The sequence below is a fragment of the Capricornis sumatraensis genome, chromosome 8 (assembly GCF_032405125.1).
Source record: "Capricornis sumatraensis isolate serow.1 chromosome 8, serow.2, whole genome shotgun sequence".
Classification (NCBI taxonomy): Eukaryota; Metazoa; Chordata; class Mammalia; order Artiodactyla; family Bovidae; genus Capricornis; species Capricornis sumatraensis.
Window position 1 is genome coordinate 100,700,361 of NC_091076.1, and position 22,514 is coordinate 100,722,874.

The 22,514-nt window shown below is 56.5% G+C and overlaps 2 protein-coding genes and 1 pseudogene across 2 annotated transcripts; 2 read left to right on the forward strand and 1 right to left on the reverse strand.

The window, feature by feature from the left end:
• The first annotated feature begins 2,617 nt into the window (after nucleotides 1-2,617).
• Nucleotides 2,618-5,664, forward strand: ARHGDIA (Rho GDP dissociation inhibitor alpha). The gene is made up of 6 exons (XM_068976603.1): nucleotides 2,618-2,695; nucleotides 4,185-4,401; nucleotides 4,503-4,586; nucleotides 4,943-5,019; nucleotides 5,099-5,162; nucleotides 5,278-5,664. Exons 2-6 carry the CDS (start codon nucleotides 4,212-4,214, stop codon nucleotides 5,475-5,477), a joined length of 615 nt encoding a protein of 204 aa, XP_068832704.1. The 5' UTR covers nucleotides 2,618-2,695; nucleotides 4,185-4,211; the 3' UTR covers nucleotides 5,478-5,664.
• Nucleotides 5,665-9,304: 3,640 nt separating this feature from the next.
• Nucleotides 9,305-9,651, reverse strand: LOC138084792 (proteasome assembly chaperone 3 pseudogene; annotated as a pseudogene).
• Nucleotides 9,652-12,438: 2,787 nt separating this feature from the next.
• Nucleotides 12,439-22,307, forward strand: P4HB (prolyl 4-hydroxylase subunit beta). Its single transcript, XM_068975871.1, has 11 exons — nucleotides 12,439-12,618; nucleotides 13,680-13,886; nucleotides 15,263-15,396; nucleotides 15,528-15,665; nucleotides 19,164-19,268; nucleotides 19,456-19,581; nucleotides 19,765-19,965; nucleotides 20,084-20,204; nucleotides 20,288-20,469; nucleotides 20,555-20,641; nucleotides 21,397-22,307. The coding sequence occupies exons 1-11, from the start codon at nucleotides 12,468-12,470 to the stop codon at nucleotides 21,475-21,477; spliced, it is 1,533 nt and encodes a 510-aa protein (XP_068831972.1). The 5' UTR covers nucleotides 12,439-12,467; the 3' UTR covers nucleotides 21,478-22,307.
• Nucleotides 22,308-22,514: the final 207 nt, after the last annotated feature.

Sequence of the window (22,514 nt, forward strand, 5' to 3'; positions counted from 1 at the left end):
AAGAAGCTTGAAGGATGATGTATGTCACTTGAAGAAAAAGAACAACTGTTAAGAGTCAAGACCCCTCCCCCTAGGGTTAACTGCTGCTCCTTAACAGACCACTAAGCCCAGTGACTTTGAAAACTCTTCCCTGGAGGAACCTACTCCACACTGTTGAGAGCTGTTCCAGCTATTTCGGACACTGCCAGAGGCCCTGCTGGAGCAGAAGGCAACTTCCCATTCATGTTTGCCTTGAGACCTATGGCCCCGGGACCAAAGACGCTGCTCTGGCTGACAGGCCTCCATTTCAAGCTTCTCCCTGGAGTGGTTCATTACCCCTTTGTCCCTCCTTTGTAATTGTATGTAATAAACTGAGTGATTTGTGAACTGAATGTTGGCTACTGTTTCATATATGTCTATTCCTGATTCTCACCTGCTCTTACTGCTGGGCCCTGCCCTTCCTTCAGGCACAGAAAACAGGTTTCTTGGAATATTTGTTTTTGAAGTCCCAGTGGCCAAAATTCCACAGGAGCCGTGTGGGAAGTCCTTGGGTCAACAGCCCGGGCTGAGCGCTATGCAACGCGGTCATCTTTTTATTGTTTTCATTTTATCACCTCAAGCAGCATATGGGATCTTAGTTCCCTGACCAGGAATTGAACCTGTTCCCCCTGTAGAATCTTAACCACTGGACCACCAAGGAAGTTCTGGAGTGATTTGTTACATACATGGGATGATGGTACCGCTGTTATTAACTCCCAAAGGACCTTTTTACTTAGAATATTGTGTGCAGAAATATTTATGGTAGAGGTAACATTTGAGGTTTGCTTCAAACTTACTCCTCGTGTTAAGGAAATGAGGGCACACATGGCACAGGGTTGGAGACAAGCTGGAGGGCACCTGTAGACACTGATGGCAGATACTCTGGGCTTCATATTCCCATTCTTTCTGCCTCCATCCATGTGGTGGGCCACCTCCAAGATGGCTGAATGGCCCAGCTCATCTCCTTGTCCTCATGTTCCCATGCTCCCCTCCAGCACTGTACTGGGGAAGCTCCACATGCCCAACAGAAGAGCAGAAGCAATGGCACCTCTGATACTAGGTTGTGAGGGGCACTGTGGCTTTGTTTTGTGCACTTGCTGTTTCCCTGGCTCGAATTCTCTTTCTGAGGCCTCACTCGGGGAAAGCCAGCTGCCTTACAGAGAAGCCAGAAGCTATGGGCAGCAGGGAACTAAATCCTCCAGCCAACAGCCTATGAGGATCAGAGCCTCCTGCCCACAGCACGTGCATGAGCTTGGAATGCCTGCAGATCCTGAAACCAGGGCCCTGGCTCACAGTTCAACCACAACCTCACTAGACTGGAGCCAGAGCCACCGAGCAGAGCTCTCCCTGATCCTGGGTAAAGACAGTGTATGTTGGGTCGTTTCAAGCTGCTAAATCCCAGGGTTATGTTTTTACACAGCAATAGGTGACTAATATAACAGAGTTAGATAGTTTTCAAAAAGCATTTGGGTTATCGAAAAACAAACTTTTGCTCAGTCAGCGATTGGGCAATGTAGCAGGACGCAGGATGAGTGCGTCGGGGACTAGCCGGGCGGTTTTCAGGTGCGCCAACAGGAAGCCTCAAAAGTGCGTATGGAATAAGTACAAGATTGGAATGCTCTGCCTTTGGCCAACTCAACTTTCTACATGTTAAGCTGACCATGGGACTCTTAATTACAGAAAACTCGCAAATATTCCCCCAAAGTTAAGACATTTCCGAAAGATACCAAGGTCAGTATTTCACATTAGGTTCTGTGACCTAAAACGCCCCCACCACGCGCAATCCAGGGGTGTGTGTTTGTGATGACTCGGGTGTGAAGCATTTGAGGTCTTGCACTCCGCGAGGAGGAGGCGAAGGAAGAAGAGATGCATGCTAGACTGGCGTTGGCAGCGCAGGCTCCGCCAGCCTGGCTACAAATCATAGGCCCGGCTTGGCGCTGCAAAATGCTCGCTGGTTGAAGGCGTGGGCATGTGTCCGATAGTCGCCACGCCTGGTGGCGTCTGGGCTAGGAGCTCCCAAAAGGGCGACCGCATGGTGACTTGGGCTGGAAGGGGAAAGGCCTGGAGAGAGCTATTTGGACACCTGTGGATGAACGTCCGACGATAACTTCCGGGAGGGCGGACATCGGCGAGTGGGCGCGAAGGCAGCCTAAGGCCGGACAGCCGCCACTCGCTGACCTCGGCTACTTGATGGGATCGGCTGTGCCGGCTCGTCCCCGCGGCGTGATGGCAGCGGGCCCTCGAAGGGAGAGATGCCCGCTGACGGAGACGCGCCCGTGACACACGCGCGTCCCAACACCTCGCAGAAATACCATGCCGCGCTCAGGTTTCCCGTGGCGCTCAGCGAGACCATCTCACTTCCCCGCCCCTTCAGCTTGACGGCAGACTCCTGAGGATACCCGGGACTAAGAAAAGCCTGTGGCAAAGAGCACAGGAGGCCCAACCGGACAAGTCTCCTCTGCCGCGCTGCCCAAACGGACGCGCCCACGAGGCCGGTCCGCAAGATGGCGGCGGCGCGCTGCCGGCAGCCCCTCGCACATGCGCTATCCGCGGCCCGCCTGGCGCGAGCGGAAGTCGCGTGACCCCGGAAGTGGCCGGCAGGGCGCGCGCGGGCGGGGCGGCGACGTTCGTCATTCTGTGCGGGAGGGAGCGCGAGAGCGGCGCGGACGATCCTCCGGTGAGTGCGGGCGGCGAGGCCAGCGAGCGCGGTGGGCACGGCGGGCGAGGCGGCCGCGGGGAAGGAGGCCGGGGCCGCGCCTTTGTTCTCGCTTCCCGCCCCGCCCGCCAGTCCCGCTGAGGGAATCTGCGCAGGGCGGGGGCGGCATTGACAGCGGGCGGCGCCCCGGGCGCAGGGCGGGCCCACGTGCGATCGGGGGCGCGGGCGCGTGTGCCGGGGGCGGGAGCCGGGGTCTGTGCAGACCTCTTTTGTGGTCGCTGCTCGTACTCGGCAGCCCCCTGCTTGCTGATGCGCGCGGACCAGGGCCAGGCGGGACGCCTCCTCCCCTGGGAGGTGAGGTCCCTGTGCCCCACCCTGCTTGCCGGGCCTCGCCTGGCCCAGATTGCAGGCCCTGCGGAAGTGCGGGCCTCGCCATCGCACTTAAATGATTTTGTCGCCTGCGGCCGCGCTTGAGTGACGTTAAGGCGTGAGCCTTCTAGAGGAATTCCAGAGGAAGCTGCAGGGAAGCTTGGAAAAAACGAGCCGGCCCCACCCTGCCTGTGGCGGCCGGGCGGTTCCGGGTCCCCAGCGGCCCTTTGTAAGATCGGGTCCTCACGCACGTCCCGGCATTGGCTGTCTTTACTGGCAACCGGTGGCCCTGACCCACCTCCCACACCGCCGGGTCTAGTCTGAGTCGGTTTCAGATACTCCTCAGGGATTCTACGGGGTGCGACGGTCATCCTTAGCGAAGGAAGTCCTGTGGCTGCCCCATCACTTCTCGCTTTGACAGCACTGCTCTGGGCTCTTCTGGAGCCCGGGCGGAAGGAGGATCTTGAGACTACCCATCACATGGCTGCAGCAGTTGTCAAATTCTAGGTCACAGACCCTCACAATTAGAGATTGGTTTGTCGGACAGGTAGGGTCTTTTAGGCCATTTTAGGATTTACCTGTGGGACTTAGGCTAGCCCCGTCATCTGAGCTCTAGGGGAGACCTGTGTTTGGGCTGGAGGGAGACATGACTGACCCATGTCCTGCACAAAGGCCTTGGTTTGTAGCTGGGGCGTTTTTGAAGGAACAGGCTGGTCAGAGAGAACCCAGCAAGAGGGTTTCCTTGAGGAGAGGGCCTAGGCAGCTCAGAACAGGAAGCAGCACTTGGTCCTGGTGCTTCCTGGTTGGACCCAGGTGCTGCTGCTTCCTGGGCAGCAGGGAAGCTGTGCCTGCTTTCCTTTCATTTAGCTCTGGATGCTGGGGTGAGGTCCTGTGAGGTGGGCAGGGCGAGGAGGTGAGTGGCCCCTTTGGGCTTCAGGAGCCTGTGTCTGGGCCTTTTATGAAGTTCTGGCTGTCACTGCCTTCCTGTTAAGAGAACGTGCACCTCCCCTTGGGCCCAGGTTGGGGGCTTGGCCACTTGCAGAGAGCCAGTGCAGATCACCTGCAGGTCCTGCAGAAGGGCAGGTGGGGACACACTGTGGGTCCCTCCAGGCTGCTGCAGCCCCTGCTACCCTGGTCACAGGTGTCTCACATCCAGCTAGAGGTGAGTATGGCTGAGCAGGAGCCCACAGCCGAGCAGTTGGCACAGATTGCGGCAGAGAACGAGGAGGACGAGCACTCGGTCAACTATAAGCCACCGGCCCAGAAGAGCATCCAGGAGATCCAGGAGCTGGACAAGGACGACGAGAGTCTGCGCAAATACAAGGAGGCCCTCCTGGGCCGCGTGGCTGTGTCTGCCGGTAAGTGGGCCCCGGTGGGGTGTGTGGACACCTGTCGCTTTTCTGGGGGTCCGCCACTATTTCCCCTGCTGGCAGAGCTCTAACTTGCTGTCACTCTGCAGACCCCAATGTCCCCAATGTTGTGGTGACCCGACTGACCCTGGTGTGTAGCACTGCCCCGGGCCCCCTGGAGCTGGACCTGACAGGTGAGTGGCATCTCCAGGTTCCTGGCTGGGGCTGCCTGGCACCCTGCTAATTCCCCTAAAAATAATTTGTTGAGGTGCTGGCGCCCTCTTGTGGGGAGCCTAGGAAGTGCAACCAAGTAATTTTAATAAGGCTCTGGCTTTGGTGTGGCCTGGGATTGGAGGGTGGGGTGTGTGTGGGTGTCTGGGGTGTGGCCTGGGATGCCAAGGGGTGTGTGTGTGTGTGTGTTTGATGTGGCCCGGGATGCCGGGGGGGGGGGGGTGTGTGTGTGTGTAGAGGGGCAGACGGGGCACCCCACCAGGGCCAGAGTGGCTTCCCCTACCTGAACCTCCTAGTGTGGCGTTCTGCTCAAACGCAGGTGATCTGGAGAGCTTCAAGAAGCAGTCTTTTGTGCTGAAGGAGGGTGTGGAATATCGGATAAAAATCTCCTTCCGGGTAAGGAGGAGGCTCGGGGGGATGCTGGGGGCTCGGACTGGAGAGTCTGGCTGAGCCCCGCTTGGGTGCCTCCTTGCAGGTGAACCGAGAGATTGTGTCCGGCATGAAGTACATCCAGCACACATACAGGAAAGGCGTGAAGAGTGAGTGCGGGGGCACCAGGAGGGAGGCGGCCACCGCGGGCTCAAGGGGCGCCGGGAGGGAGCGGGCAAAGGCCCGCCTCAGCTCCCTGACGGACACCCTCCCCGTGCCCCGCAGTTGACAAGACTGACTACATGGTGGGGAGCTATGGGCCCCGGGCGGAGGAGTATGAGTTCCTGACGCCCATGGAGGAGGCGCCCAAGGGCATGCTGGCTCGAGGCAGCTACAACATCAAGTCCCGCTTCACAGACGACGACAGGACTGACCACCTGTCCTGGGAATGGAACCTCACCATCAAGAAGGAGTGGAAGGACTGAGCCGGGAGGCGGGCAGGGCGGGCGGACGGAAGGACGGACGCGCCCCACCCCACCACCCCATCCCCCCGACCCCAGACCAAAGTGCTGACAGGGCCCGCCCACGCTGCCACCACTGCCCCTGGGCTGCCTCCTGGCTGGCCTGTCCCTCCTCCACCCTTCCAGCCCGCTGGCCCCAGCCTCCTCGGTGGTCTAGTGTTGTTGCTGCTTCCGCCTGTGCTGTGGGGAGGGAGGCCTCGACCTCCCCTTCTGTATCCCTCAAGATTCCCCCACTGTCCTGACCCGACCTGAGTCCTTGGCATAGGAGTCAGGCATCGCAGTGGGGCTCAGGGTGCTCAGGTCCCCTGGGCCTTCTCTGTTATGTTACCTGGACTCCTGTCGCCCCCTTCCTGGTAGGGGTGGGGTGTACCGCGTGGGGCCTCATGGGGCCAGTTGTCCTCCAGCTTTCACTTCTCCCTGGTCAGTCCATCCATCACTGTCAGTAACGGTCTAACCATGATGCCTTAACATGTGGAACGTGTGCTGTGGGGGCGTCACTAACCTCTAACCCTGTGTCTGCATGAGCATGTGGTGTCTCCCCCCCAATCCCTACCCCGTCTGTGATCCCCGTGGCCCGGGAAGGCTTCTGGGATGTGCTGGTCCCTAGTCTGCCCTGGCCTGTCCAGGCCCGCGGGGACAGCTCCAGGGGCTTGGGAAAAGCCAAATTGCCAAAACTCAAAAGCGGCCTCCAGTCCCACCGGGGAGGCTCGGTGTCTTCACGCCTCTGCCTTCTTTGTCCCAGTGGGCAGTGCCTAGAGCCCACGGCCCCAAGAGAGAGCCCTCGGCAGACAAAGCCAGTGGCCGAGCCTTACTTGTCCCTCCTGGCCTGCCGGCCTGGAGTTGTGTGCCTGGCCCGCCAGTATTTATTGCCTCCATATGTGCCGTCCTCTGGGCCCGCTGGCCTGCCCCTCTGCCCCCGGGCTCGGTGCCACCATCCCCAGCAGGCCCTCCCTGGACCCAGCCAGGACAACCGTGGGACCAAGCTTGCACCGCTGGAGCCGTCCCCTCTGCCCCCACCCCACCCGACCCCACCCTCCCCGGTCAGGCCCAGGCCTAGAATGCACAGGAGCCTGTCCCTGCTTCTCCTTTTCTGACCGGGAAATAAACTTCCCCCTAAGGAGCCAGGGTGTCTGCTGCTCATCTGGTGGGGAAGGGGAAATGGGGACCCTATTGCTCTGCTTCCCCGGGGCACTGCAGGAGGGCCAGGGGCCAGGCGCAGTCACCACTGTCTGAGGCTGGTGAAGGAGAAGGTTTACAGCCCTTACTCAGACACATCAGCCCACCAGGCTAGTGCTGTCCTTTTGGCTGGGTGGGTTCTGCCAGGGAAAGGGGGCGGGGACAGTTGGGTCCAGTGGGGCATCTGGTGTCCAGGTGACTCCTGCACGCCGCTTGTGGGCCCTGTCTGAGCCTTTGGGAGGGAATGGTTCCAACCTCAGAAAAGGGGAACCATGCGGAAGACTTGGGAACAAATAGAATGACTGGGTCCCAAGGAACCCAGAACAGGAACTCAACTGAATGGGAGGGTGGAGAAGTTGGCAGCAGGGCCAGTGGAGAGGGTGGTGTGGAAGACCAGAGGTCCAAAGGTGGAATTGCTGAGGTGGGGTGGATGGGGGGAGATGGGGACCCTTGCTGCACGGAGGCGCAGAAGAGTGCCTGGGGAGCCCTGAAGGACCGACTACCACCACTGCCAGTCCCGCTACTTGGCAGGGTCTCTCCAGGACCTTGGGGTGGCAGGGATGGTGCTACCTCAGCATCACCCCCAAGGGCACCCAGGAACTGAGACACCCCTTACCGACTGAAGAAGGAGAAGGCAAATAGGAAACCCCAGTTCCATCCAGATAGAAGGTTGAGTCCAGAAACCCCGTTTCAGGGCTCAGTGGCAAAACGTTTAGGGTGAAATCTCCCTTTGTGCTCAGCTGGTGAGAAGAGTGTGTGCCACACCTAGGCTGCTGCTGTCTGTTCCCGCCCTGGCCACGCCTCCCAGAGGCTGCCACTTTTCCCAGTTCTTAGCAGCAGGGTGAGCCCTTGAAGGATTTATTGCCAGCTGGAACAGACCAGGAAGTACCCTTTCACTCCCACCCCCTGGCCAGTGACCACATGCCATGCCAGGATGGCTCCCACAGGGCTGGTTACTGCCTGGCTTTCCTTACCCCACGACCCCTGTGGGCTTCTGGAGATGGGCCCCTGTGCTCGGTACCAGCACAAACTGCCACTTTCTGCAGCAGCTGGCCCAAACACAAATCCAAGAGTCACAGCCACAGGGGACAAAGACCTTAACCAACCTCTCCTGGGACCACCAGCCTTAGGCAGGGGAAGACAGACTGCACAGCCCAGGGTCCCCAGGCCCAAGGCCATTCTCACAAAACTCAGATGCCCCTACCTCTGAAACAGCCCTACCTTTGGATGTGAAAGGCTTCCAGGCAGCAGCTATAGTCTCAGCCAGCCAGAGGAGCCCCAGGGCCAGCCAGAGCCCCTCCAACTCTCCCAGTCCACTTCCTAAAATGTCCAGTGAAAATCTTCAAAGCTAGAGTTAACCTGTGCTGTCAGCAACTTGGTTTATTGGGCAAGGGCTTTCAGAGGCTCTGGCAGGCCACAAGGGCTAGTAATACTGTCTTGACTTGGATTTTTCAAGCTTGATTTTGATTTGTGAACTCAGACCCCAAGTGCCAGGTTGGACAGGCACCCTGCCAGCAGCCAGGACTTTGTTCTGGTTCCTCCCCTGGTGAAGGCTAACATGAGGTGGCACCTGTAGGACCTGCATGACGTGTCTCTTGGGTCCCAAGTCTAACCTGATCCTCCTGGTTCCACCCCAAACCCGTTTGTACAGCTCAGTGCTCCTGAGCCTGGCCTCCCCGCCCTTATGAGCCAGCACCTGTGACCCTCTCCACTCCCTCCTGTCTATGGCACTCAGTCATCCCCAAGCTTTTGGCCCCTCAGCGATCCCCCACAGGGACCCTTCTTCCACTGAGGAGTGTGGCGACAGGCACCAGATCAGCGCCTTTCATGTGACTACTCACCAGTTATAGCAGCTTACTAGAATCTTCACACCCAGCACTGTCATGCTTTACAATCCAAGTCCATTTCAGTCTACCACGGCCTCCCTCACCACGGCACCTGGTTCCTATGTCCCACCTGTGTCCCAGCTCACCTGTGTGCAAACCTTTGTGGCCCATAGCACAGCCCTCAGCCCCATGCTGCTGCTCCGTAGCAGAAATCTGCAAGTAAAGAGGATTCCTGGGTGTTCGTGAGCTTGCTGTTAACTCAGTACCTCCAGTTGGGTTGAAAAGGAGTTGTTTTATTCTGAGAATGCGCTTGCTTTTTTTTTCCCCCCACACCATGTGGAACGCAGCATCTTAGTTCCCTGACCAGAAATCCAGTCTGTGTCCCCTGCAGTAGAAGCCTGGTCTTAGCCACTGGATCACCAGGGAAGTCCAGAGAACTCTATTTCTTTCTTTTTTTTTTTGGAGGGGGATATGCATTTATTTTTAATAATAAAAAAAATTTCCCCCAACGATTGAGGGCCATGACTCATTCTGTCAATTCTCACACGTGTAGCTGCCTGGACCTGGGGAGGAGGACTCGCAACTTTCTCAGGACATGTTTCCTGTCCTCCCTCCACAGGGGACGTCAGCCTCCAAACCAAGGTCAGCCTGAGGTGTTTGTTTTTCTTCCAACTTCAAGGGCCAAAGCCAGAAAGAGCTCCTCCTAACTAAAGGAGGACCTTCATATCCTTGAGAGGGTGTCTGAGTTCCGCATGGCCCTCCTGGACAGCAGGGGTGACCATGCCAGCGTCACCACACCTGGCACGTCTGGATCACCTTCAGAGCCTTCACCACCTCCGTGCTCTTGTCCTTCATGTCCAGGGTGAGAACTCTCCAGCTTCTTGAAACACAAATGCCACCAGGTTCTTTGCGAAGACACGGATGAGAGGTTCATCCTTCCCGAAGAGGACTTCTGTGGTCAGCACAAGCTTGCCGACGTCACTGGTCACACTGCTGGGTTCCAGGGAGACCCATCTTCCCCAACTGGGTCACCACCACCAGGATGTGACTGCTAAACGCTGTGTAGACCCCTGGGTGGGGACGCCACACACCATTGCAGTCTTCTGTTTGGATATCACCGATGGTTTACCTTCCATAGCTGAATCTGCTCAGTGGCACCCAGCTACCCGCCACGCTGCCCGCGTCCACCTCGCCCAGAGAACTCAGGGTAGTCTTTACCAAAGCGCTTGATCACTCAGTTGTTTAACCAGTGAGCACCTTCTCTGGGTGTGAGACCCCTGGAGGTCATCCTGAGCTGACTGTGCTGGGTTCAGAGATGCCAGAGCCACAGCTACCAGGTGGGTAGGCTCTGTCCTCCAAGGACACACTTAGTTCAGGGCACTGGTATGAGTGACCATGGCTTCATCACCTCTTCCTAGAGTTGCCCTTGAAAGGCCTGTGAGTGGCCTTAGGAAAAGACACTAGCCCTTCCCTCAGGGCCAAGGCCTGCAGAGGTGTACACTGAACCTGGCCTATGTTCTGGGGGACAGGCTGCACCCCTGCACCTCACCCAGCTATTTACCAACCCCAGAAACGAGACTGGGGCTACCGCCATACCTGGCCTCCCTCCCACTTTGGGGGAACCCCACTTCCCTGCTCCTGTACAGGTCAGTGCACAGGCTGATTCATGATGGATAACTGTGCTTTGAGAAGGTACATCAACGCAGACAAAGTGTGAAAGTATCATGCCCCCGCCCACACCAGAGCCCTGGTGAGGCCCTGGTCCTCACTGAAGGATGACTTGGCTGTGTCCATCTGGCTGCAGAATAGTGGCCCTGTCATCACCTGCATCAAGATGGTTTTGACCGGGAAGTTCAAATTGAACCACAGTGAGGTTCAACCATCGCCAGCAGCTCAGATCCTTGCTCTTCTGCATCTGGTCTGTTCTTCCCTTGGTTCCAGTAGTCTCAACTATTTACCACATGCTATGAGGCCAAGCTCCCTCCAAACTGTCACCAAGTGCATCTTCATTCTGTTAGCTGAAAAAACTATAAAGTCCCCAAATTTAGGTATCTAAACTCAGATTTCATGAGTGCCTCTGAAATCGAGATGTGGTACAAAGATCCCTTGTCTCAGGCCCCAAATTGTGGTCTGTAAAACAGTCATGGCAATCACAAAAATGTGGGAAGATTGGGCAGGAGACATGAGACAGTTCCCACCGGTTCCCAGAGGGCAGAGCAGGCCTGTGATGCTTATTATGAGCCCTGCCTGCTGCTCAGTGGGCCAGCACCCAGGCCAGAACACGGAAGTGGGGTGGAGGCTGCAGACACATTATTCACAGCCTTTTGTTTTGGGAGGCCCAGCTCCTGTAAAGTACCCCCCAGGAGGTACAACCACTTCCTCCTGACTCTTGCTCTCTACTGGCACTGGGGGAGGGGCACAGAGAACCTGGTCTTGACCTTCCGAAATTCATATTCTAGAAGGAATACTACATAGGATGTGAGAACACATGCCCTCAGGAGCAAGGTGTCAACAAATGGCAAACTCTCTAAAGTACAAAAGCATACTTTTTCTGCTTTACCATTTTTAAAACCAAGATGTTACTATAACCAACGTGTACATTTAATGCAGCAGTGTCTCCTGCCAAGTTATTAAATTGATGATGAGTCTTAGTAGGGGTGGCATTTCACAACCGAAGAAGTGAACACAAATGGAGAAGAGACCGTCCACGGGGTTGGGGGTTGGGCTTTGAGCCTTTGAGGGGAAGCCGCTGCTCCGTCCAGAATTGCGCCGCCGGACAGAAGCTAACATTCCGGCCACGTATGTTATTTGCTCTGAAGTCACATTAAAGAAAAAGAAATCTGAAATTTTAATACTTTCACTTAACCCAACAAAATATTCCAACGTATCCATACAAAAAGTCATCAAGGAAATATCGTACACTCCTCTTCCATCCTCAATCTGTGTTCACTGTGTATTACACTCACTCCGGGTCACACTGCCCGGTCGCATTGTAGAGCTCGGTGATTGTGGCCGCTAGCCAACCCCGTGGCGGACGGCGCAGGTTTACCCGGTCGCCTGAAAGCTTCCTGGAGGCCGCTTCGTGGGAGGCAGCCGGTAGGGAGGAAGGGAGGTGCCCACACTGGACGGTGCCGGACCGGAGCCTCTCACCAGGCGAGTGGCCCCATTCCGGGCACAGCTCCGGTGGACCTTGCTGGCTCCTACATCGCATTCCGCCTGGGGCCGTCCCCGGCCCCCCGCGCGCTGCCCCTGCGACTCGCTCTGCAGCCACCGAGTAGCGCCCTGGCCACTCAGGGAGGTCACCCCGGCAACGCCTGCACAAGAGATCAGCCGCCACGGCAGGCGCCGCACGGGCCTCACGCGCGCCGGAAGCGCGTCAACCCAGCTTCCGGCCTGCAGAGCTGGGGGGGCGGTGTCAGGTGGGGATACGCGGTCCAGTCAGAAAGCAACACGAGGGGTTTCGGAGGCGCAAGCGTGGCTCCGCCCCTCAGCTGAGAAATCCTCCCCACTGCCACGTTCGACAAAGGATCGCGCGGGGAGCGCGCACGTCTTGGCCAATCAGGAGCCGCAGAACCCGGGTCCCCGAAGGTAGCAGCCATTCCAGGCCCGGGGAAGGTGTATGAGAAAACCACCAGTCACAAGTCGAGAGAGAGAAAGTTCTTCTCCAGGAGCCAATGAGATGCCGGGAGAGAGTGCGAGCGCGAGCTCCTCGACCAATCCCGGGGGAGGGCGAGGGAGGTACTTGTAGCAATTCCGAATCCGGGGCCGTGACTTGTGTGGGCCCCCAATGCGAGTGCAGCGGAGGCGGGCCCCGGGCCCCCCAGGCCAATCGGAGGCGGGCACGGGCGGGGGCGCGCGCGGCGGCCGGACTTATAAGAGCGGGACGGGCGGCGCGCGCTCTCGTGGCCTGCTGTCCTGGCGGCGCCAACTGAAGCGCCGCGCCTGTGCCGACATGCTGCGCCGCGCTCTGCTCTGCCTGGCCCTGACCGCGCTGTTCCGCGCGGGTGCCGGCGCCCCCGACGAGGAGGACCACGTCCTGGTGCTCCATAAGGGCAACTTCGACGAGGCCCTGGCGGCCCACAAGTACCTGCTGGTGGAGTTCTGTGAGTGCCTCCGGCTCGTCCATCCGTCCGGGCCGGGCCTCGCGGCCACTCGCGGGATGGAAACGAAGCAGGGACAGAGGAGGGGCCAGGGGCACCCAGGGTGGACTAGGGGACGGAGGGGGGCTGGAGGATCGGAGACCTGGGCGCCCTTCCCCACGCTTCCTTCCCTGGCCCCGCCAGAGATGGGTTGGAGTCTAAAGGGGTGTCAGCGAGCCACCCCTAGACGCGCTGACTTCTATCCCCTGGAGAGGCCCATCTGTAAGCGGAAACAGCTCACAAACCTGCTGTCAGCGTCCCTACGCAGCCCGCGTCCTGGGGGCATCCCTCGTGCCCAGCTGGACCTTGATGACCGAGGGCAGACATCCTGGATGTGCCTTTGTGCCTGACGTCCACATGGCAGGATCCCTCTGTTCGCCTAAGAAAAGTAGGGTCGACTCTATGAACTGCCACAAATACGAAGGACTATGCAAGGGGTAGCCTCCGAACTGCTCACCTGGACCAGTTCCTGGAGAGCCCTACCCCTGCCCACACCACCGTTCACCAGGGACAGCTGTCTTCTGATGAACAGTGTTGCCCACCAGAATTCAAAACCTTTGTGTTCGTAAGTGTATGAGCCCTGACTATCTCAGGTGGAAATCACAGCTGCTAACCTGAGTTGAGAGAGAATCTAAAGAACTTGTGTTAGATGTGAGCCTCTGGCTGGTGGGCACAGACGTGTGTCTCATAGTTATGACTCGTCAGTATATACACAGCAGCCATGGCTTTAGCTTAGCTTCTTAATTTCTCTGGTTCCGAAAGGGAAATTATGGGACCCAACTGCGTTAACTGCCTGCAGGTAGTAGGAAGTTACTAACCATTGAAGATGAGGGAGAGCAGGAACTAATGGTTTGTCTTTCATGCCCCCTATCCGATACTGATCAAGAGTATCCACAGCCCCTGCATTCTGAGGGGTTATCTTGGTACAGAAATAAAGATTTCATGGAGGGAGGTACCAAAGGAAAAGGGAAGGGAGGCGGTGGAGTGGGTCAGTGCTGCTTTCTAGGTCTTGCTTTCTCTCCCAGACGCCCCGTGGTGTGGCCACTGCAAGGCTCTGGCCCCGGAGTATGCCAAAGCAGCTGGGAAGCTGAAAGCCGAAGGTTCTGAGATCAGACTGGCCAAGGTGGATGCCACTGAAGAGTCTGACCTGGCCCAGCAGTATGGTGTCCGAGGCTACCCCACCATCAAGTTCTTCAAGAATGGAGACACAGCTTCCCCCAAAGAGTACACAGGTGAGAACGTGGCACCGTCCTTTCTTTCCCGGTAGACAGGGTCTTGGAAGATAACAGGCATGGAGGAGAAGTTGTTCTCTGACTGGGTTCTAGGGTCTAGTTCAGCCTCATGGTTGTGTGAGGAACATTTTCTCAAGTGGAGAGGGTCATCTCACAAGGTGCCTAGCCGGCTGAAGCTGGTCCTCAGGTTGACCAGTATGGGGGTGAGGGGAGGCTGAGCAAGTGGAGCAACACGTTTCAGCCTTTGCTCACTCTCTTGTGTGCCTGCCACCAGGGCAAGTGTGAGGGCCTTTCACAGAGGAGGGGCAGATAGAGATCAGGAGGTACCAAGCTGGGGCTTGTGGCAGTCGTATTAGAGCTCAAATCCAAGCCCAGCTGCACTGGCCCCTCCCTCAGTCGCTGCTCAGCCGCCTCCCCTCTGTAGCCCAGTCGGTACTGGGGACAAAAGGGGATTCTTTGTCTGTGAAACTGGTTCCGTGGCTTATCCGCCTGAATCCTTTCAAGCAGCCCGTCTTGTTCATTCTGACATCAGCTCTGGTCTCAGTAGGCTGCTGTTCTGTTGCTCCCACTTTTGCTTGTGTTCACTTTTGGAATGGGAGTGCCATATGCAGAGTAACCACAATCCTGTCACTAACACTGAGGTCTTGTCGATGAGAAAATCCTTTCAGACTCCCCCGTAACTGATAGCACAGCTTTTATTAATTCTAGGCAGAGTCCTTTTAAATGTGAGATTTGGCAACCCTATTCTAGGTCAGACTATGTAGTCACACGAGGGGCTAAAGGGCAGCTGGTCTCAGTCTTGGGAGGAGCAGGTTTTTTCCTTCTCATTTGATCTGCCGTGATGGTGTGCATCGGCTGATCTCTTCCTCCTGCCGGTCCAGGAGGTGTGTAGGTTGAGGACACCTGACCAGTCTGGGTGCACGAGGCAGTAGAGCCCAACCTGCTTTTTCAGGGGGAAGCTGTTCTCGAGGCTGTCTTGCTAAGCAGCCCTTTCTTCCAACCCTACCACATCGCTAAATGAGACAAAGGCTAGTGTGAGACCACTGGACTGGGGGGGAAGTACGCGTGTGTTTAGTGAATTTAAATATCAAGGAAAATTTACAAGATGCAAAAGTGTTAGAGGGGAAAAAAAGGTGATTTATGGTCTGTTATCCAGAGGTCACTGCTGCCTTCCCCTTCTTTAAACATATTCACGATTTGCCATATACACATACAAGCCTTTTAACTTTGGAATTCAGGTAGGTATGTAGACAGATGCCTTTCTTATGGCAAGGTGGTGTTTTGCTCTGGTTTTGGCAGAGAGCTCGAATAAGGATAGGTGGGGAGGGTGGGCGCATCCCTGATATCAAGTGGACCCTGCCTGTGTTTGGGCGCAGCCGGCCGAGAAGCCGATGATATCGTGAACTGGCTGAAGAAGCGCACGGGCCCTGCCGCCAGCACGCTGTCCGATGGGGCTGCTGCAGAGGCCTTGGTGGAGTCCAGTGAGGTGGCCGTCATCGGCTTCTTCAAGGTAGAGGCTTGTTAACTTCACCCTGGGTCTTCCTCCCACCTGCCGTGACCTGGGCACTGGGGTGTCCCCCATTGCTGACCAGGGCAGGGGTCCTCAGTGTTGGGACGGTGGCCACCTCTGCTTCTCTCCAGGACGTGGAATCGGACTCCGCGAAGCAGTTCTTGTTGGCAGCAGAGGCCATTGATGACATCCCGTTCGGGATCACATCTAACAGTGACGTGTTCTCCAAATACCAGCTGGACAAGGATGGGGTTGTCCTCTTTAAGAAGGTGAGTGCGCTACCACCGCCCCCGCCCCCCCACCCCAGGGTGGGGAGTTGAAGTTCCGGCTGGTGTTGCCTTTGAGGACCTTGCCCAGGCGGCGCTGGCTGCTGGACTGCGGCCCGCCTGTTATCAGGGCCCGTTTTGCAACATCAGGTAGTAGGAGCCTCTTAGACTGTGGCCTTCAGCCCTTCAGCTGTGGGCCCTGTGTCCAGCTTCTGTGTTGGCCCCATTGCGATGTTTTATGCAAGCCAAGTAGCTTCAGAGGGTTAGCTTTTTAAAGGAAAGCTGTGGTGAGACAGACGTGATGAAGTTTAGCATTTTAACCACTTTAAGTTTTCGGCGGCGTTCATTACATTTGTGGTACCGTGCAGCTGTCACTTCTGTTTGGTTCCACGGTGGGGTATTAGTGGCATGTGTTCCCGCTCTGTTGCAAGCTGGGCCTCAGGGCTCCTTTGGGCTTCCGCAGGCTCCCCTGGCCCCATGTCTGTTACGCTTGGTCATGAAGGGGCCGTGTGTCTCTTGACTTCTCCACACTCTTGCTGGGACACAGCTGGGATTGGTGTGTGTGCACAGCAGTTGGTGGGTGATCGGGGTCTCTTTTTTATCTTAGCCACCAGATAGTGGGTCTGGGGCTGGCCAAGCATGCATGGCCACCCTTGGGACACAGCTATCCCCAGATTGGGTACAGAGTGGAGGAGGAGGGAAGGCTATAACGGGGGGAGCTGGAGCTGGAGGTTTATCTTCAGGGAGAGGGGCTAGACCTTGGACTCCTGTCCTGTTTTGTTCCCAGGGTTAGAAGGTAGTTGTAGCATTACAGCAAAGTGGTAAACTGAGTGATGAGAAAGGACACAGTGTTTGGGAGGCCCAGTCCCCCCGCTGTGTGCACTCCTGGGTGGGGTACTGCTGAGCCTCTGGCATCTGGGGGTAGGGAGGGCAGCCCTCCCAGGTGCACTGGGTTCTGGAGTAGCTTGCGTTCAACTATTTCTGAAGTCCTTTCCTCTTCCTCAAAACAAGAGGTATTATATACATTCTTTTTATCCTTACCCCATCCCTTAAAGGGAATAGAATTGCTGAATTAGTTAATTGCCTTCCCAAAGATACCCAGGAAACTGTAATTAACAGCTGATTAGCAGAAGACCCAGCCAAATTGGGTGGAGTTGAGTGGAATGAAGGTCCTGGGGGCCTTGAATAGAAAGTCTTGGGTGCGTCCTGCAGTTCTGGGTGAAGGATGGGGAGATTCAGGCCTGTGGTGCTTGCAAACCCCTTTTCATCAGCTTGATCCACACCGTCCTTTTCCATTACTCTTGAGATCTGGAGTGGCACTTGTCACACTGGATTGATGCTGGTTCTGGTGATCACATGTCCTTGGAGGTTAAGAAGGATGATTCTTTGTTCTACAAAGACTGTAGTCATGGTTGCTCATCTCTTCTCAGCCTCAAGTCTCTGGTATCTACGCAGGGAGAAGGGAGACAGTGAGGAGGGCTTCCCTCTCCCACTTGCTGGCTCTGGCAGCCATGCTGGAATGTCATGCTCCCTTGAGCAGTTGTGAGCAGGAGCCTGGCAGAGCCCACGGGCTTTGTGCTGAGGCGTCAGTTGGGGTCACAGCTGCAATCGGGCAGACAGCTCTGTAGATGAGAGGAAGAAAGTGCAGATTCCCCGCTGGCCCACTGGCCCCATTCTCCGCCTTTACTTGCTCCTTCAGGCTGTTGCCTAGTTCCTCAGTGTGAGCAGGGTCTTCTGTGTGGGCAGCCTTGAGAGATGGGACTCCCAAGAATGGCCAGCTGCCACGTGCAGCTCTGAGTCCGAGTCCCAGCTTGGGTCTGTTTGGACCACTGGTTTGAGAGCTGATCGTCCCGTGTCTTTGTTTGGTGTTTACTTTATTTTACCCTTTCATCTTTCAAGCCAGGGGCTTAAGAGTGGGGGTGGGGCCTTATTTTTGTGACATATTCATTGCAGCCTGGTGGGGTGGCTTCTGCCCAGGGCCCCAAGACCTCCTGCAGCCGTCCCCAGATAAACAAGGGCTGTTTTTCACCAGAGGAGACACTGAACACAGTGTAATGTGCACCGTTACCTCGACCAAGGTTGTGTCCCAATAGAGACACGGCGGTTTTGGAGGAGCAGGGATGGCTGTCAGTAGCCTCTTAACCAGAGATCCTCTTTATGCCTGATGAAGCCTGGCCATGGCCAGCCTCTTGCCTCCATGTCCTTCTTGTCTCTCTGCACCTTCCCATCACGGGTATGGGGAAGGCAGAACCAGCTTCAGCTCTTTATAAGGGGGTGGGGATGGGAAGTGGCTAGTTTGGGAAAATGCAGAGGGAAATGGCCAGGCAGGGAACGTGAGTGGTTTCTCTCTATAGGTCCCATCTGAGTTCACACAGGTGACGGGAGGCCCAGGCTGACCAGCCGCACAGGCTGAGGCACCGCTCTGCTTCCTTGAAGGGAGCTGTGTCTGCCCACCCATCCAGAGCTGGGGCCACACCTCTCAGCTCTGTGGCCTCGGCCTTCGCTTTTTGTGGCTCTGGGACTTTGAAACTCTTTTTAATAGATTATTGAAGTTCCCAAAAACCTTTTTTTTGGTGTGGAATACCTACCCATTTTTATTGTGTTAGACGTGTTAGAACTGAGAAATTAAAAAAAAAATCCTGTTCGTTCTAAGATAACAATAATAAATATTACATGTTACCAATAGAGACGTTTTTTGGGGGAATTCCCTGATGGTCCAAGGTTAGGAATCCATCTGGGATTCAATCCCTGGTCGGGAACTAAGGCCCCACAAGCTGCATGGTGTGGCCAAAAAATAATAAACATTTTAATGAAAATTAATTTTTTCCCAGACAATGTTTTCGTGGTTAGGGTAGTGTTTTAGATTTCTGCTGGTCTCTAACGTCTGTCCGAACAGAAGACAGCTGGGTTCTCCTGTTTGCCTTCACTCTGACGCAGTGTCACACGCCGTACTGCATACTCTGGGGGGGAATGCATGACAGGGCACCTGCCGTCTGAGCGTGGTTGTGAAAATCAGTCTGACCTTGCGGCCGCCCTGGAAGGACCTTGGGTCCACAGGGGTGAGGCCCACATTTGGAGGGCTGCAGGTTTAGGGACTTGGCAATGAGGGAGTCCTCTGGCACCCCACCCAGGACGTGGGCTCTCATGGCTTGTCAGGAACGTGCTGGGGCAGGGTCTGAGCCAGCTGCTGCGGTCTCAGCCTGCGGGAGGCTGCCTGCTGGTGTTCGTGGGGAGCCTCCCCCTAGTGGTTCGTGGTTCGTGGGGAGCCACTCCTGGTGACTTCACTCTTGCCTGGTGCCCAGAGGATGTGTTCCGGCAGCCATCACCTGGTTTTTGCTTTGGATGGAGACGTGTGTGTCCTGCCGGCATCCCCCCACACTGCTGTCACAACCCATACAGGAAAATGAGGGCGTAGACTGCCTTCCTGGCCATGGTCAGCTGGCTAGGGCCACAGGGGGCTTTGTGGAGAGCCTTGGCACCCACGCCTTTTTCTGTCCACAGTTTGACGAAGGCCGGAACAACTTTGAGGGGGAAGTCACCAAGGAGAAGCTTCTGGACTTCATCAAGCACAACCAGTTGCCCCTGGTCATCGAGTTCACCGAGCAGGTGTGTCTGTGTTGCTGATTTTGCCCCGGTTGGGGAGGGTCCTGACGTTTGGTCCTGGGGACCCTGACTTACAGAGACCAGGTGTGTGGTGGCCAGGTGTTTGGTGGCCTGGGGGCCAAGGAGAGAATATCCTGTGTTGATAGCTTGGTCTGTGTCTCAGACCAAGTAACCTGTGTTTCCAATGTAGACAGCCCCGAAGATCTTCGGAGGGGAAATCAAGACTCACATCCTGCTGTTCCTGCCGAAAAGCGTGTCTGACTATGAGGGCAAGCTGAGCAACTTCAAAAAAGCGGCTGAGAGCTTCAAGGGCAAGGTGTGTACTCCCTGTGGTCCGCAAGCAGCTCGGCACCCCCAGGTCAAAGGCTGATCGGAGGGTTCCTTCTGCCTTGGGACAGCCTGTTTTAGTGTGGGGTCCTGGTTGTTGGGGAGTGGGTGGCAGGGAAGTATAGGGAGCCCTCATTGTGCAGTGCCATCAACGTGCCTTTTCTCTCCCAAGATCCTGTTTATCTTCATCGACAGCGACCACACTGACAACCAGCGCATCCTGGAATTCTTCGGCCTGAAGAAAGAGGAGTGCCCGGCCGTGCGCCTCATCACGCTGGAGGAGGAGATGACCAAATATAAGCCAGAGTCAGATGAGCTGACGGCAGAGAAGATCACCGAGTTCTGCCACCACTTCCTGGAGGGCAAGATTAAGGTGCACACCTTGTCTGGGGTGGGGTTGCTGAGGATCCTTGGGGCGCATAGAGCAACTAGGTGGCAGAGGGGTCCCCAGGCAACTGCGCGTGCCTGACTCTTCTCTACTCGCCCTCCAGCCCCACCTGATGAGCCAGGAGCTGCCTGACGACTGGGACAAGCAGCCTGTCAAAGTGCTGGTTGGAAAGAACTTTGAAGAGGTTGCTTTTGATGAGAAAAAGAACGTCTTCGTAGAGTTCTGTAAGTGAGGCCCTCCACTTCTCTGGGCTTGCTGGGGCGGGGCACTTCCCGGCCCAGCGAGACGCAGAACGGCTTTCTTTCAGATGCCCCGTGGTGCGGTCACTGCAAGCAGCTGGCCCCCATCTGGGATAAGCTGGGAGAGACGTACAAGGACCACGAGAACATAGTCATCGCCAAGATGGACTCCACGGCCAACGAGGTGGAGGCGGTGAAAGTGCACAGCTTCCCCACGCTCAAGTTCTTCCCCGCCAGCGCCGACAGGACGGTGCGCCCACTACTGAGGGGAGTGCAGAGGCGTGGGGGGGCTGTCAGGGGGACCGCATCTCACATTTCATCTCCCCTTCTTGCAGGTCATCGACTACAACGGGGAGCGGACACTGGACGGTTTTAAGAAGTTCCTGGAGAGTGGTGGCCAGGATGGGGCCGGAGATGATGACGTAAGTAGTCATCGGACCTGGCGGGCTGTGGGGCGTGCTGCCACGCAGTGCTGCACAGGGTGGGGGGCGGGGTTGGAAGGGTCTTTAGGCGCCCCTGTTGGCTCAGGAATCTTCGCAGACACATCCAGCACGTTCTCTGTCCGCTGAGGTGCTCTGCTCGGCGTGAGCTCGGTCCTCTCCACATCAGCTGGGGGGAGTGGAGGGGATGGCAGAAGTGCGCCTGAGCCAAGAGGGTGGGGCTGGGTCGGGTGGTGGAGGGAATGGTCAGTTCAGGCCACAGGGTCCACCCGGAAGTGCAGGGATGTGGGACGAGGGGCAGACCCGGCTACAGGGCGCAGTGGGGACAGTGAGGACCGCCAGGGCGGCGTGCGCTCCTGTGATTGGTGGGCTGTCACCAGCCCCTTGAGCTCCAGGACTTGAGGGGTGGACATGACACACCAGTGGCTCCCTGCTCAGTCTTCATGCTTGTGCCATGGATGGAGTAGGTCCAAGCACTCACCCGCTCGACAGCATGGGGTGAACTCCTAGGGCACCAGTTCTGCTTCTACCCTATATTGTGGGCAGGAGCCCCCATACCTCGCTGTCGTCCGGAAGCCCACCCCACACATCCACGCATCTGCTCATAGAGACCACAGTTGGCTGCTTGTGTCTGAGTGCCAGACTGGTCCCTCGTGTCCTCACTGTGGGCTGGAGGCCTCAGCAAGCTGGCCCGGCCTGGACTTCTCACATCCCTTCCTTTCCATCATATGTCCCAGGATCTAGAAGATCTCGAAGAAGCAGAAGAGCCTGATCTGGAGGAAGATGATGATCAAAAAGCTGTGAAAGATGAACTGTAACACAGAGAGCCAGACCTGGGCACCGAACCCGGCACCTCCCAGTGGGCTGCACACCCAGCAGCACAGCCTCCGGACGCCCGCAGACCCTCCCGGCGAGGGAGCGTCAATCGGAAATGCAGGGAACTTTTCTGAAGCCACACTTCACTCTAACACACGTGCAAATCTAAACCCGTCTTCCTTTGCTTTTCAACTTTTGGAAAGGGGTTTATTTCTAGGCCAGCCTAGCCCATCTTGGTGGGCCTTTTTTTTTAAATCGTGATGTACTTTTTTTGTACACGGTTTTGTCCAGAGTGCTCGCTAAAATGTTTTGGAATCTCACGCTGGCAATGTCTCTCATTCCTGTTAGGTTTATACTATCACTTTAAGAAAATTCCGTCTGTGGGATTTTTAGACATTTTTGGACGTCAGGGTGTGTGCTCCACCTTGGCCAGGCCTCCCTGGGACTCCTGCCCTCTGTGGGGCAGAACCAGGCAAGGCTGGACGGGTCCCTCACCTCATGCGGTATTGCCATGGTGGAGCGTGGCTCCTGCATCGTTTGATTAAATGGAGACTCCAGTCTCTGTTGCAGGCCACCCCCCCCACCATGAGCGGAGGGTGTGGCTGGGCCCAGGACAAGCCCAACAGCCCCCTCCGTCCCCAAGCCAGGGTCCTTATTGCTCTGTGATGTCCAGGGTGGCCTGAGGCCTGCACCAGGCAGAACTGGGACCCTTCGTTTCCAGGCTGGGAGACAGCCAAGGATGCTTGAGCTGAATCACATGTTGACAGTTCTTCAGGCATTTCTACCACAATATTGGAATTGGACACATTGGCCAAATAAAGTTAAAATTTTCTGCCTTTTGTCGTCTCTGCCTTACAACTTCTAGGCACGGGGATGGGGGTTGGAATTCCGACATTCTAGGGAGAGGAGGTGAGCTTGGGGCTGCTCTTGTTGAGCCATCTTTTTTGGAGCGTGGCAGACACTCAGAAGCATGTACACATCCCATGGGCGTGGAGCTGACACCATGAGTCACCTAGTGCGTGTGGTCGGGGGAGGGGGA